The 12,305-nt window shown below is 39.4% G+C and overlaps 1 protein-coding gene across 1 annotated transcript; it reads left to right on the top strand.

Moving 5' to 3' along the window:
- Window positions 1-7,270: 7,270 nt before the first annotated feature.
- LOC307043168 (E3 SUMO-protein ligase ZBED1-like) lies at window positions 7,271-10,125 on the top strand (the record flags this gene model as incomplete). Its single annotated transcript, XM_079687453.1, has 2 exons — window positions 7,271-8,192; window positions 8,858-10,125. The coding sequence occupies 2 exons, from the start codon at window positions 7,271-7,273 to the stop codon at window positions 9,640-9,642; spliced, it is 1,707 nt and encodes a 568-aa protein (XP_079543579.1). The 3' UTR covers window positions 9,643-10,125.
- Between the last annotated feature and the right edge of the window lie 2,180 nt (window positions 10,126-12,305).

Raw genomic sequence — 12,305 nt, 5'->3', positions numbered from 1 at the left:
ATTGACATGCATACGCTAAGAAAAATAGTCTGTTGTTACTGTTTGAACTAACGTACCAACGGCACTGAACCTATTACATATTACCTACCATATTACGTTATATACTTCTTACCTTCGATTTCTCTTGTTCTTCTCCTCATTTGTCTTTGTTTTTCTTCAAGTTTTATTGTATTTCTTCAAGTTTTTATCTTGTTGGTCGAATGCACTTAAGCGTCAGCTAAATACAATGTAATGTAATGATCAAAAAACCCCTCTATACTAGTCTAGACAGCGTGGGTAAATTACCGTATAGCCAATCACAATGCGTGACGTCATTACGTCGTGACGTCGTGACGTCACTGGTAAGAGACAAAAGACGGACCCCGAACACATATGGTAACCCGAACACATCTGGTACCGACACCGGTGCTGTTATATATCCTCTGCTGGCTCCTCCCCGCCAGCCGGCTCGCCTCGTCTCTAATGTCCGTTGTTGCATTTAAACAGAGGATTGGTATTTTTCACATTCAATATATGCTTAACACGCCTTTTCTCCTCATATTCTCTTTCATCACTTTTCATGTAACACATTCTAAACGCTGTAATCAATACTCTAAAATATACAGAAAATACTTCACGTCTGGTTTGGTTTCCGGTCATTCCGGATGTTCTCACATGCTACTCTCGTCTGTAAACAATAATGTATTCAAATAAACTGTACCTTCATTTAATATTCAGCATGGTAGTATCTCGACATCTATACTTGTAGTATTAAATCAGCAGGTTTCGGTTTGCACCACTCCATGTCATTTCGCTACTAAATTCACCTCTTTAGGAAATCGTATATTAGCCACATGCTAAATGCTAACCGGAGATGAAGGATTTTCAGAATAAAAGCTTAACTGGTTGTGCACGAGAATTTCAGGTTTTTTCAGTATAAATCAGCATTTTAACTGATGGCATGTTTAAACTAAATTATGCCATAAAACATTGATTTTAATTTCTAACAGTCTCTCCTTACACACCTAAAAGGTGTGTATAATACTGAAATCAATGAGTTCTTCATCTGAACTTCGCATAGTACATAACTCATATTACAAACATACAATCTAAATGGAATGGTTCAATAGGCTTAACTTTACAAAAATAGAAAATAAATTATTTGCCTGTGCTCAAACATAAAAGTGTTCCCTTGTGTATAACTTCTAGTGTTTACATTCAATATCATTCTTCAAAATAGCAGCAATGGCTTGTTATCAGAACATTTCTTCCTCCCTCCTTTCACAGAAACCGTTCTCATAACACACTCAGTGTTAAGGCACTTGTTTTTACAAAGTGAAAAGAAACAAACCATTTTAGAATAGCAATGATTTATACAACATGAAATCTACCATATTAGAATAGTATAAAATAATAAAGTCAAATGAAATGGACTATATTAGAATCGTGTAAAATTAATTGGAATAATAAAAATATACTATCTTGGAATAGTATGAAGTAAATTGAAATGGATTCACTCCATTTCAGCATTTTAATTTTGCTCACTTCTTCACATGATTTCATCATTTAAAGAATCACATCGGCTGGACATTCATTGATCAATCTCATCTCCGAACATCCATATCATTTAAACTAACTCATCATTGTCATCAACATCTGTATACGGGGTGGGTCGTCTTGTTCTGCTAGCATTTGTAACTGTCTCCTCATGAGAAATTTACCCTCCCTCCTTTCATACCATTTAAGGTATGAAAGTAATATGTTCTCTAGAAGGGGCCATCGTGATCAATCGGTACGTTCTACTCTGGGGTACGGCATTCTAGATAGTCATTTCTGGAAGAAGATTTTGGTCAGTTACAACAGTTGTAGAATTTCATCACTTAAATGTTCCTACTAAGTACCTTTGGGTGGTCTGTTCTAATGCAGTGATAAAGTCCCTGAAATGGTGTGAGAACCGGTGGAATATCAATAATGCATTATACTAATTTATTTTCAATTATGGTCTACTTAAATAGCTATGCTAACACCTTTAACAGTGTGTGGAACCTTGGGTGCCGAGCATGTGATAATTACTCCCTCCTTTAACAAGGACTTTAAAACAGAAGTTATTTCATTAATGGTTAGCAGTTCAATTCAGGAATTTACACTTATGGCAGATATGTTTCTCCTTTAAATAAAATCTCTAAATGTCAGGTCATCACTGATTGAATGGATGACCTTTAGGAGCTGGTGGCGCTTGTCTTTTAAAACTCATACTCTGGTGCCGTGCGCTCCCTCTGAAGCTGCAAGTAAGATTTAAAACATCTGCAGGGTGGGTCGAGCGACCCCTTCTCCGTGAATGATATTTGTTTTAAAATATGCACCATCACAATGAGTGATCCAAGTCCCCGCATGTATTACTCCCAATTATATTAGTTTCTTTTTTAACTAAAATGTGCAATCTCTCTTTGCCCAGTGTCTTTTTAAAACTCTACATCTTGGACGAAAAACAAATGTTATTTCCACCTTAATCTTCCCTCCTGAGGTAATAACCATGCTACAATGGAGAAATCAATACTCTAGATTGGAATACTATCTTTGGCTTGGTACTACAGATGGAGCACTTCATTTCAGACTCCAGCTTACAGCTTCCTGCCTACGACCTGCCAAAGACCAGGATAGAGGAATGTTAAGCCCTCCCACTATTTTCCAAGAGGGCGTTGCCAGATTTTCAATTTCAGGTTTTAACCAGGAGATGGCGCTTCATTCACAAATACAGAAAGGCAAGTTTCATGGACTTTCAGTTGTGTTTTGAAGAGCATTTGAAGACATCAATATTTTAGATCAACTAAAGTATATCTAATCTTGTAATTCAATAATATATAGTCTTTATATATTAAATAATCATAATTATAATGTAAATGTTTACATTACACTTCTTTATTTGTTATGCTCATACTTTTACCTTTACAATCGTTTGCTTTAATATGCAGTATATTTTTGTATATTTTTGTGTTTGCTTCCTCCTGCTCCCTTTCGGACACAAACTGTATGATTTATTATTATTATTAATATGAAGATATTATTAAGAAAAGATAAGATGTTACTTTATTGATTGAATATTTTAGTTTAGAATGTGCTGTCCCACTGTAATTCAGAAGGCTCACAGGTCACATTCCGACCATTATTTAAAATAATAGGTGCTTTCACACCGTCTACAGTTTGATTTGTATAGAGGGAGCTCTGTCAGTTTTCGAATTACCCATTTGCTTTCGGGGAGCCCTATTTTTCAGAGCACATCCTGCTACTAAATATGTCACACGCACGCTCTGTTGACTGGCGCAGCAGCGTGGATGCGATCAATTGCTATAAAAACACTCTTCTACTAATACAGACTGTGTCACTATGCCGGCGGATGTGGCCGTTGTTGAAGCCTCTTCAGGCTCCGCATCGGCAGGCCTCTCCCTTGGTGTGGAGCTGTCAAGCTCGAACCTAACGCCGCTTACAGCCGGCCAACTAAAAGTTGTTTTCCGTTCACGTTGTCATTTTTAGACTCCTTCGCTTCTTTGCTTGTGAATCCAAAAGCTGTGACGCTTGGCTGTTTTCGTTTTGTCATATTTTTTATTACAAAGCCAGAGTTAAAAAAATATCAATATGAACATTTCAAATACCGCGCCGGCATCAATGCCATAACCATAGCAACGTAAGTAAGAATGCAGCGCCACCACGTACAGATGGCAACACCCAGACATATTCACAAATATAAAACAAATATTCAGAAACTGTAATGAACAATAACTATTATTTATTTCAAGAACTGTTATTTACAGAAACTCAACATTTCTAATCTGTGTGACACAAATATGCACGATTGTTTTGGGCTCCCTCTATTTATCTCAAAGTCAGCCTTCAGGGGAGCTCCCTCCCTCTTCGGGGGAGCCAAGCTCCCCCTAGCTCCCCCCCATTTCGAACAGTGTCTGTGGCTGAATGGCCAGCGATTAGGTGCGGCGCATTTACCATAGGTGATCAGACCTAACTGCCTGCCGTCAGATTTCATTTAAAAAACAGATCTGATTTTAAGACTATTTCTGCGCTCATAAAGAATGATAAAAATAAGAATAATGCGTATTGAACTGGTTTAATTAATTAATGAGTTTATTTAACACTAGAACCGCCAATCGGGTCAATTTGTGTGATGTGTGTTGTGTGCAATGTAACTTTTTTTCAATAAAATATTAAAATCTCCCAGTCCGTGACTTTTCCTGAAAGTGTGTTATGTAGCACCCTATGTTGTTAAAAATTGCATTCTAATAGCGGGATTTGACGGGTTTAGGTAGGCCTCTACAAAAACCTCTGGCGGTTCTAGTGTTAAGGTAATTTGGTACAGTAGAAGCCCTTTTTTATCAGTAACGAATTTAGCAGTTGAACATAAAAGTCAACTAACTGAGGGTCACTTGCAATGACAGTGTTGTGTCTAACTGTAAGCTTGTCACTCAGAGTAACCTACCGTTAATTTAGCTGCTGGAGAAGAAAGATCAAGGGGGGAGGGGGGGAGAGAGCTGTGGTTGATGGGCCATTAGTTGTGTAAATACACAGCTGAGAGCTGCCGTTTCATTCAGACTGTTTAAAAAACGGTAACAACGGACTATTTGTCTTAGCGGAAGCATGTCAATTTAAATCAATACATACAACTATTTTTTAAATCAATAAAAACATTTTCTAAATCCATAAAAGCATTTAAATTAATATTGGGAGTCATGTCGTTACTTTGTTGAGAATGTGGCCGTGTAATAAGCGGGATAATTTGCAGCGACTTGTTCTTTATGGGGAAAATAACACCCGTCATGTGTGTGTAGAGGTGTGTGTGGTTAAAACACTTTCATGAAGTGAAGGAATTTCCTTCTATAAAACAGCTGTGGGCAGCAGTGAGTGTCACGGACATGAATTCATAGATCAAGGCAGACTGGTGCACACACTCTCCTGTCCTGCCAGGCGACACGCCCGTTCTAAGCCGTGTCCCTCACTCCTCACATCCCAAGCATCCCCAAAAAATGTATTATGTTGTTACATCTCAGATGTTATGTTTCTTTTGTGCTCTGTCTATGTTCAGTGATGCAAACTTGTGACCTTTCGGCGAAATTCGCCGTTTTGAATCCAAAATAAGTCGTTTGTGTGATTCATGTAGATCTGCAATAAAAATATTTTTGGGGTATGGGACCCGGAGTAATCTGCGGCCGTGAGCTGTTATGTGCCATCATGACACGCATGGTGTTCTTTTTTTATATATTATAATGAAGTACGAGCTGTGTGCTCGAGTCTTCCTGCCTGTCGGCTCTGCTCATGGATGTATAATAAGGCTCTGCTGCTCCGAGATGATGGTCTAGTTTCAGCAGCTACATTACCTACGGGTGCGTTCGTTAATATTAACTTTGCGTCCGGAGTCACTGTGGCACTGTTAAATATGTTCTTTATTCTCGCGTCCAGGAGAGAAGCTTTAAAATGAGACTAAATGGAGTCTCTGAAAAGATTCAAATGGGATACTTTAATCAAAAAAGGCGTGGTAGTGTTACAGACAGAATATTGTTCCGGCAGAAAACAGCTGTGCTCTGGTTCTCCTGAGCAAGAAGAAGACAGCGGATCTCTCCTCCGGCGCTGCTATATATATCCTCTGCTGGCTCCTCCCCGCCAGCCGGCTCACCTCGTCTCCAATGTCCGTTATTGCATTTAAACAGAGGATAGGTTCTTTTCACATTCAATATATGCTTAACACGCCGTTTCTCCTCATATTCTCTTTCATCACTTTTCATTTAACACATTCTAAACGCTGTAATCAATACTCTAAACAATACTTCTCGGCTCGTTTGGTTTCCGGTCATTCCGGATGTTGTCACATGCTACTCTCGTCTGTAAACAATAATGTATTCAAATAAACTGTACTTTCATTTAATATTCAACATGGTAGTATCTCGACATCTATCGTTGTAGTGTTAAATCAGTAGGCTTCGGTTTTCACCACTCCAAGTCATTTCGCTTCTCAATTCACCTCTTTAGGAAATCGTATATTAGCCACATGCTAAATGCTAACCGTAGATGAAGGACTTTCAGAATAAAAGCTTAACTGCTTTGTGCACAAGAATTTCTGTTTTTTCAGTATAAAAGAGCGTTTAAACTGACGGTATGTTTAAGCTACATTATAGCATCAAAACATTGATTTTAATTTCTAACAGTCCCTCCTTACACACCTAAAAGGTGTGTATAATACTGAAATCAATGAGTTCTTCATCTGAACTTCGCATAGTACATATCTCATATTACAAACATACAATCTAAATGGAATGGTTCAATAGGCTTAACTTTACAAAAATACAAAATAAATTCTTGTCTGTGTTCAAACATAAAAGTTTTCCCTTGTGCATAACTTCTAGTGTTTACATTCAATATCATTCTTCAAAATAGCAGCAATGGCTTGGTATCAGAACATTTCTTCCTCCCTCCTTTCACAGAAACCGTTCTCATACCACGCTCAGTGTTAAGGCACTTGTTTTTACAAAGTGAAAAGAAACAAACCATTTTAGAATAGCAATGATTTATACAACATGAAATCTACCATATTAGAATAGTATAAAATAATAAAGTCAAATAAAATGGACTATCTTAGAATAGTGTAAAATTAATTGGAATAATAAAAATATTAAAAATATACTATCTTGGAATAGTATGAAGTAAATTGAAATGGATTCACTCCATTTTAATTTTTCTCACTTCTTCACATGATTTCATCATTTAAAGAATCACATCGGCTGGACATTCATTGATCAATCTCATCTCCGAACATCCATATCATTTAAACTAACTCATCATTGTCATCCACATCTGTATACGGGGTGGGTCGTCTTGTTCTGCTAGCATTTGTAACCGTCTCCTCCTGAGAAATTTACCCTCCCTCCTTTCATACCATTTAAGGTATGAAAGTAATATGTTCTCTAGAAGGGGCCGTTGTGCGTTCTACTCTGGGGTACGGCATTCTAGACAGTCATTTCTGGGAGAAGATTTTGGTCAGTTACAACAGTTGTAGAGTTTCATCACTTAAAAGTTCCTACTCAGTACCTTTGGGTGGTCTGTTCTAGGGCTGGGCGATATATCGATATTTAAGATATATCGATATATTTAAAAATAAGATATGGAATTAGACCATATCGCATATATCGATATAGTTCAAATTTGCGCTGTAATACTTGCTTCAGGCAAGCCGTTCCGTTGATAGGAACTCTCTGCACTGCTTCCCGCGCCCCAGCTCCGCCCCTCCCCTTTCATGCACAGAGGGGGAGGGGGAGGGACACTCCGGCACTCTTTAACAAACATGGAGAAGGCAACAACGTCTGCAGAGCGTACGGAGGATAGCCCCTTGGTTGGTAAAAGAAAAAGCAGTGGCTCAATCATTTGGAGATGGTTCGGATACAAATTGTCAGACGAGCAACAAAACCAAGCTATATGTAGGGAGTGCCATAAGCACATTGCAGCCAGTGGTGGAAGCACTACGAATCTTTTTTATCACTTAAAAACGTGGCACAAAGTGCAATATGAAGAGTGTGTGAAACTGCGCGCTGCAGAAGCCACAGGCACAAGCCGTCCCCAACCCGATAAAGCTCCAGCCCCAAAACAAAGCTCACTGCAAGCTTCATTTTCCCGCTGTGTGCCGTATGAGAGGAAAAGCGACAAGTGGCGTTCAATAACAAAGGCGGTGTCCTTTCACATTGCCAAAGACATGGTCCCTGTTGCAACAGTGGAACAGGTCGGGTTCAAAGAGCTAATTAAAAAGCTGGACCCGCGATACGAGCTTCCCAGTCGCAACTATTTTGCACGAGAAGCACTGCCGCAAATGTATAATGAAGTCAGACAGAACGTTGAAGGCCGGCTCGCTAACGTCACCCATTTTGCGCTGACCAGCGATATGTGGTCAAGCAGGACGTGTGAGCCTTATATGAGCGTGACAGTTCACTTCATGCAAGACTGGGAGATGAAAACAGCTTGTCTCCAAACAAGTTATTTTCCCGACGATCACACCGGTGAGAATATAGCTGAGGCCCTGCAGGACTCAATCGCAAGCTGGAAACTTCAAGAAAAGCATCTGGTTGCTATAACAACCGACAACGGGAGCAACATCGTGAAAGCAGTTCAGCTGAACAAGTGGCTGAGGATGCAGTGCTTCGGTCACAGACTACACTTGGCTATCGGTGAGTGCAATGGAGTATATTTTCCCTTAAACAAAAAAATATTGAAATGTTAGTTTTTCCTCATTTTCCTTTGTGTGTCTGTCTGCAACTTTGTGTTTTATGCTGCTGTCTTGGTCAATGGCCAGGTCTCCGTTAAAAAAAATCATTCAGGCTAGGTTAAATAAATTAATAATAACTTAAAGTGCTAAAAGTAAGATCACTTACAATAGGCCTACAGGTAGATTTCAGAACCATATTTATTAGATTATTGGATAAGAATGAGGGATGCATTAATGTGTTTACCACTTTAATGTTACAGCTGGTAAAGGTGAGGTAATATGACTTTAAAATGCTGGTTAGCCTGTTGATATCATCAAGGTAATATTTAGCTATTATGATTTCTCTGGCCTGAAAGAGCACACTGCAAAGTGACTAAACGTAGGCCTAAACATTGTGGAGTTTTAGTGGAGTAGAAATATGAAGCAGCATTAAAATATAGCATAAATAACAACAACAAGAACAAAACATGAGTAAATGCACATGCAGTATAATCTAATTTATAAATTATACAAAAATAATAATACATACAAATCACTTACAGGATTAAAATTCAGAAAGTAACTGATTATAGGCTAATATTTGATATTTATGCCCATTTGATTAATAGTTCTTTATGATTTTGACAGGACATGGCTTGAATGACAAGCGCGTCACCCGGGCCATTTCTCTGTGCAAGAGAATTGTAAGCTGTTTTTCGTACAGCTGGAAGAAAAGGAGACAGCTTGCTGAAGTCCAGATTCAGCTGGGTCTGCCAAGTCACCAACTCATAACCGAGTCTGCCACACGCTGGGGATCAAAGCAGCAGATGATCCAGAGAGTCCTGGAGCAGGAGGGCGCACTGGCAAAAGTCCTGTCTGGTGACAACAAGACCAGGCATCTTATCCTTACCTGGCAGGACTTAGAGGTCCTAGAAGCAGTCCAAAAGGTCCTGAAACCTCTCCAGCACTTTACCGATGCTTTATCAGGTGAGGAATACGTCACTCTATCCTACGTGAAACCTGTGCTGCACCTTTTTAAAGAAAGTCTCCTGGCATGTGAAGAGGGTGACAGTGAGCTTTGCAAATCAATCAAGACCAGCATTGTTGAGTACCTCAACAGCAAGTATTCTGACCCAGCCACTACTGACCTATTGGAGATGGCTTCATTTGTGGATCCACGGTTCAGGGCCACCTACATCCCGAGTGAAAAAGTCGATGCATTGAAGCACAGAGCTGTCTTGGAGGTGGAGACACTACTGGCTGATCAGAGCAGCGGTCACCTGACGCCTGACCTACATGTGCCCACTGTGCCTGAGCCTGCAGATGGAGAAGCAGCAGGTGCACCAAAAGCTAAGAGGACACTGGCAAGCTTCTTCAAGCAGCGCACAGCCACCACCACTGCACCAACCAAGAGGGGCGCTATTGAAAATTAACTGTCAAGTTACTTGCAGTCAGCAAGTGTGGAGAGTGACACTGATCCACTCAAGTGGTGGAAGGAACATGCAGTTGTCTTTCCAGCTCTGAGCCACCTGGCTAAAAAGTATCTCTTGGTACCAGCTACCAGTTCACCCTCCGAAAGGGTTTTTAGCTGCAGTGGGAATATTGTGACCTCCCACAGAGCATCTCTGAAGCCGGATGCCGTGGACAGGCTAGTGTTTCTTGCACAAAACCTTTAGGCCTAAATGAAGGAGGACACGCTTGTCTTCTAATGTCTACCTCAAGACAGCACTACTGTTATCGAAGTCAAAAAAATAACATGTTTACTGAGTTTACAGTCTTTTTCTTGTGCAACTGGTTGAGAGAGTTCAGATAAGCTATTAAGTAAAAAAAAAAACAGGTAATCTCAAGCTGATGTTTAAACAAGTTTTTCTTAAACCGAGCACTTTATTTTGTTATCTCTTTATATATAAATGCTGCCCTCAGAAAAAGATTTACCTATTTTATTTTATAGGCTAATTTTATTTAAGATATTTTATTTATTTAAAAGTGCACCTTACGGAGCTTTGTTATACAGTGTTTATGTTTACATTTTATAGTGAGTTTTCAATAAAACTACTCGTATTTGGCTTTGACTTTGACTGAGCATTTCATTTCACAGCTCTCACTTTGCGGAAAAAATATCGGGATATATATCGTATATCGATATTCAACCTAAATATATCGGGATATGACTTTTGGTCCATATCGCCCAGCCCTAGTCTGTTCTAATGCAGTGATAAAGTCCCTGAAATGGTGTGAAAACCGGTGGAATATCAATAACTCATTATACCAATTTATTTTCAATTATGGTCTACTTAAATAACTATGCTAACCCCTTTTACAGTGTGTGGAACCTTGGGTGCCCGAGCATGTGATAATTACTCCCTCCTTTAACAAGGATTTTAAAAACAGAAGTCATTTCATTAATGGTTTGTAGTTTAATTCAGGAATTTACACCTATGGCAGATATGTTTCTCCTTTAAATAACATCTCTAAACGTCAGGTCATCTGGTGAATGGATGACCTTTAGGAGCTGGTGGCGCTTGTCTTTTAAAACTCATACTCTGGTGCAGTGCGCTCCCTCTGAAGCTGCAAGTAAGATTTAAAACATCTGCAGGGTGGGTTGAGCGACCCCTTCTCCCTAAACGATGTTTGTTGTAACAAATATGCACCATCACAGTGAGTGATCCAAGGCCCCGCATGTATTACTCCCAACTACATTAGTTTTTTTTTTTAAATTAAACTTTGCTTTCGCTCTTTGCCCAGTGTCATTTTAAAACTCAACATCTTGGACGAAAAACAAATGTTATTTCCACCTTAATCTTCCCTCCTGAGGTAATAACCATGCTACAATGGAGAAATCAATACTCTAGATTGGAATACCATCTTTGGCTTGGTACTAGCTCTACCTTTAACATTTTCCATACAAATAAAGATTTGTCTGCTTTTATAGAGTGGTTACTAAAACCATCCCTTTAAACTGTAGGTCTATACTGTAACAAGTTCAATCTTCCCCAAATTCACACATGAATAAAAAACTCTTAAAGAATAATTTGTTCATATGATGAAAAGATTGAATAATATGTTCTACCCTCAGTGTGTTTTTAGGGTTATTTAATAGTTTCCTCTTTTTTCTTTATAAATTCACCAATTGATTAATTCATGGCTAATAAACCTTTTTCTTTACGTATTTCTCGTTGGTGAATAAGTGTGTTTATGTGTAAACTCACTCACTCCCGTTTTCCTTCTCTCCCCCTCTGGTTGTCAAGCCACGACCCCCTCACATTCTGCCGGACCATGCCAACTCCTCCGTTCTTTCCTCTCCTCCGTCCACCTTCTCCTCAGTCCATCTGCTCTTGGATCCTTCCGCTGTAACTCTTTTCAGTGTCCCATCTGCTTTGCTTTTCATCTCCTCCTTTACAGTCTCTACTTTGTTGCATGGAGGGCGTATTCTGCTCTCATGTCCCACACTCTGCTCTTGTGCCCAAATCTTGTGGCTCAGCTTGGAACTTCATGTCCTGTGGGGGACCGATGAGAGTGTGCCTTTTTATGTCACCTGGTTTTGGTTCTTGGTGCCTCAGGTGGAGATAGTTCTGGATGCAGCGTTGGAGTTGTTGGTTCAGCTCTGGTTCTCTGTCTGTTCGATGGAGGAGGAGGAGTCTTCCGTGGTGAGGTCTTTTGTCTGCTTGGACGATGGGGTCGTAGCGTTCTGACAGGCGGAGAGAGAGAGAGAGAGAGATCTCGGGACGCATTATCTATAGTTAATTCTAACACACTGAGGTAAAATAAATCCAACCTTTTCCACTCTATTTTCCTAATCTTACTATCCATCTTAGTTGTTAAATGTCATCTAAACACAATTCATGTCTACTAATAATTTTACCATATCCCTAAACATTGCCTTCACCCACTGTAACATGTTTATTCCAATTAACTCTTTCAGGAAACCATTTTCTTCTATAAATTTAAATACCTAGATGTTTCAAGCACCACATATTTCACACACTATAAAAGAACGTCTCCATATTTTCTCCATCACTTTAAATCTCACTGTTATTTAGAACCGTAGTAACTTTTGTGACTGGACATATCTGCAATGTCGCCACTATCTGCTGGG

The sequence above is a fragment of the Notothenia rossii genome, assembly GCF_949606895.1.
Source record: "Notothenia rossii genome assembly, chromosome: 6".
In the NCBI taxonomy this organism is placed as follows: Eukaryota; Metazoa; Chordata; class Actinopteri; order Perciformes; family Nototheniidae; genus Notothenia; species Notothenia rossii.
The sequence above is the reverse complement of the archived record's forward strand: the minus strand, read 5'-3'. Positions and strand labels throughout refer to the sequence as shown.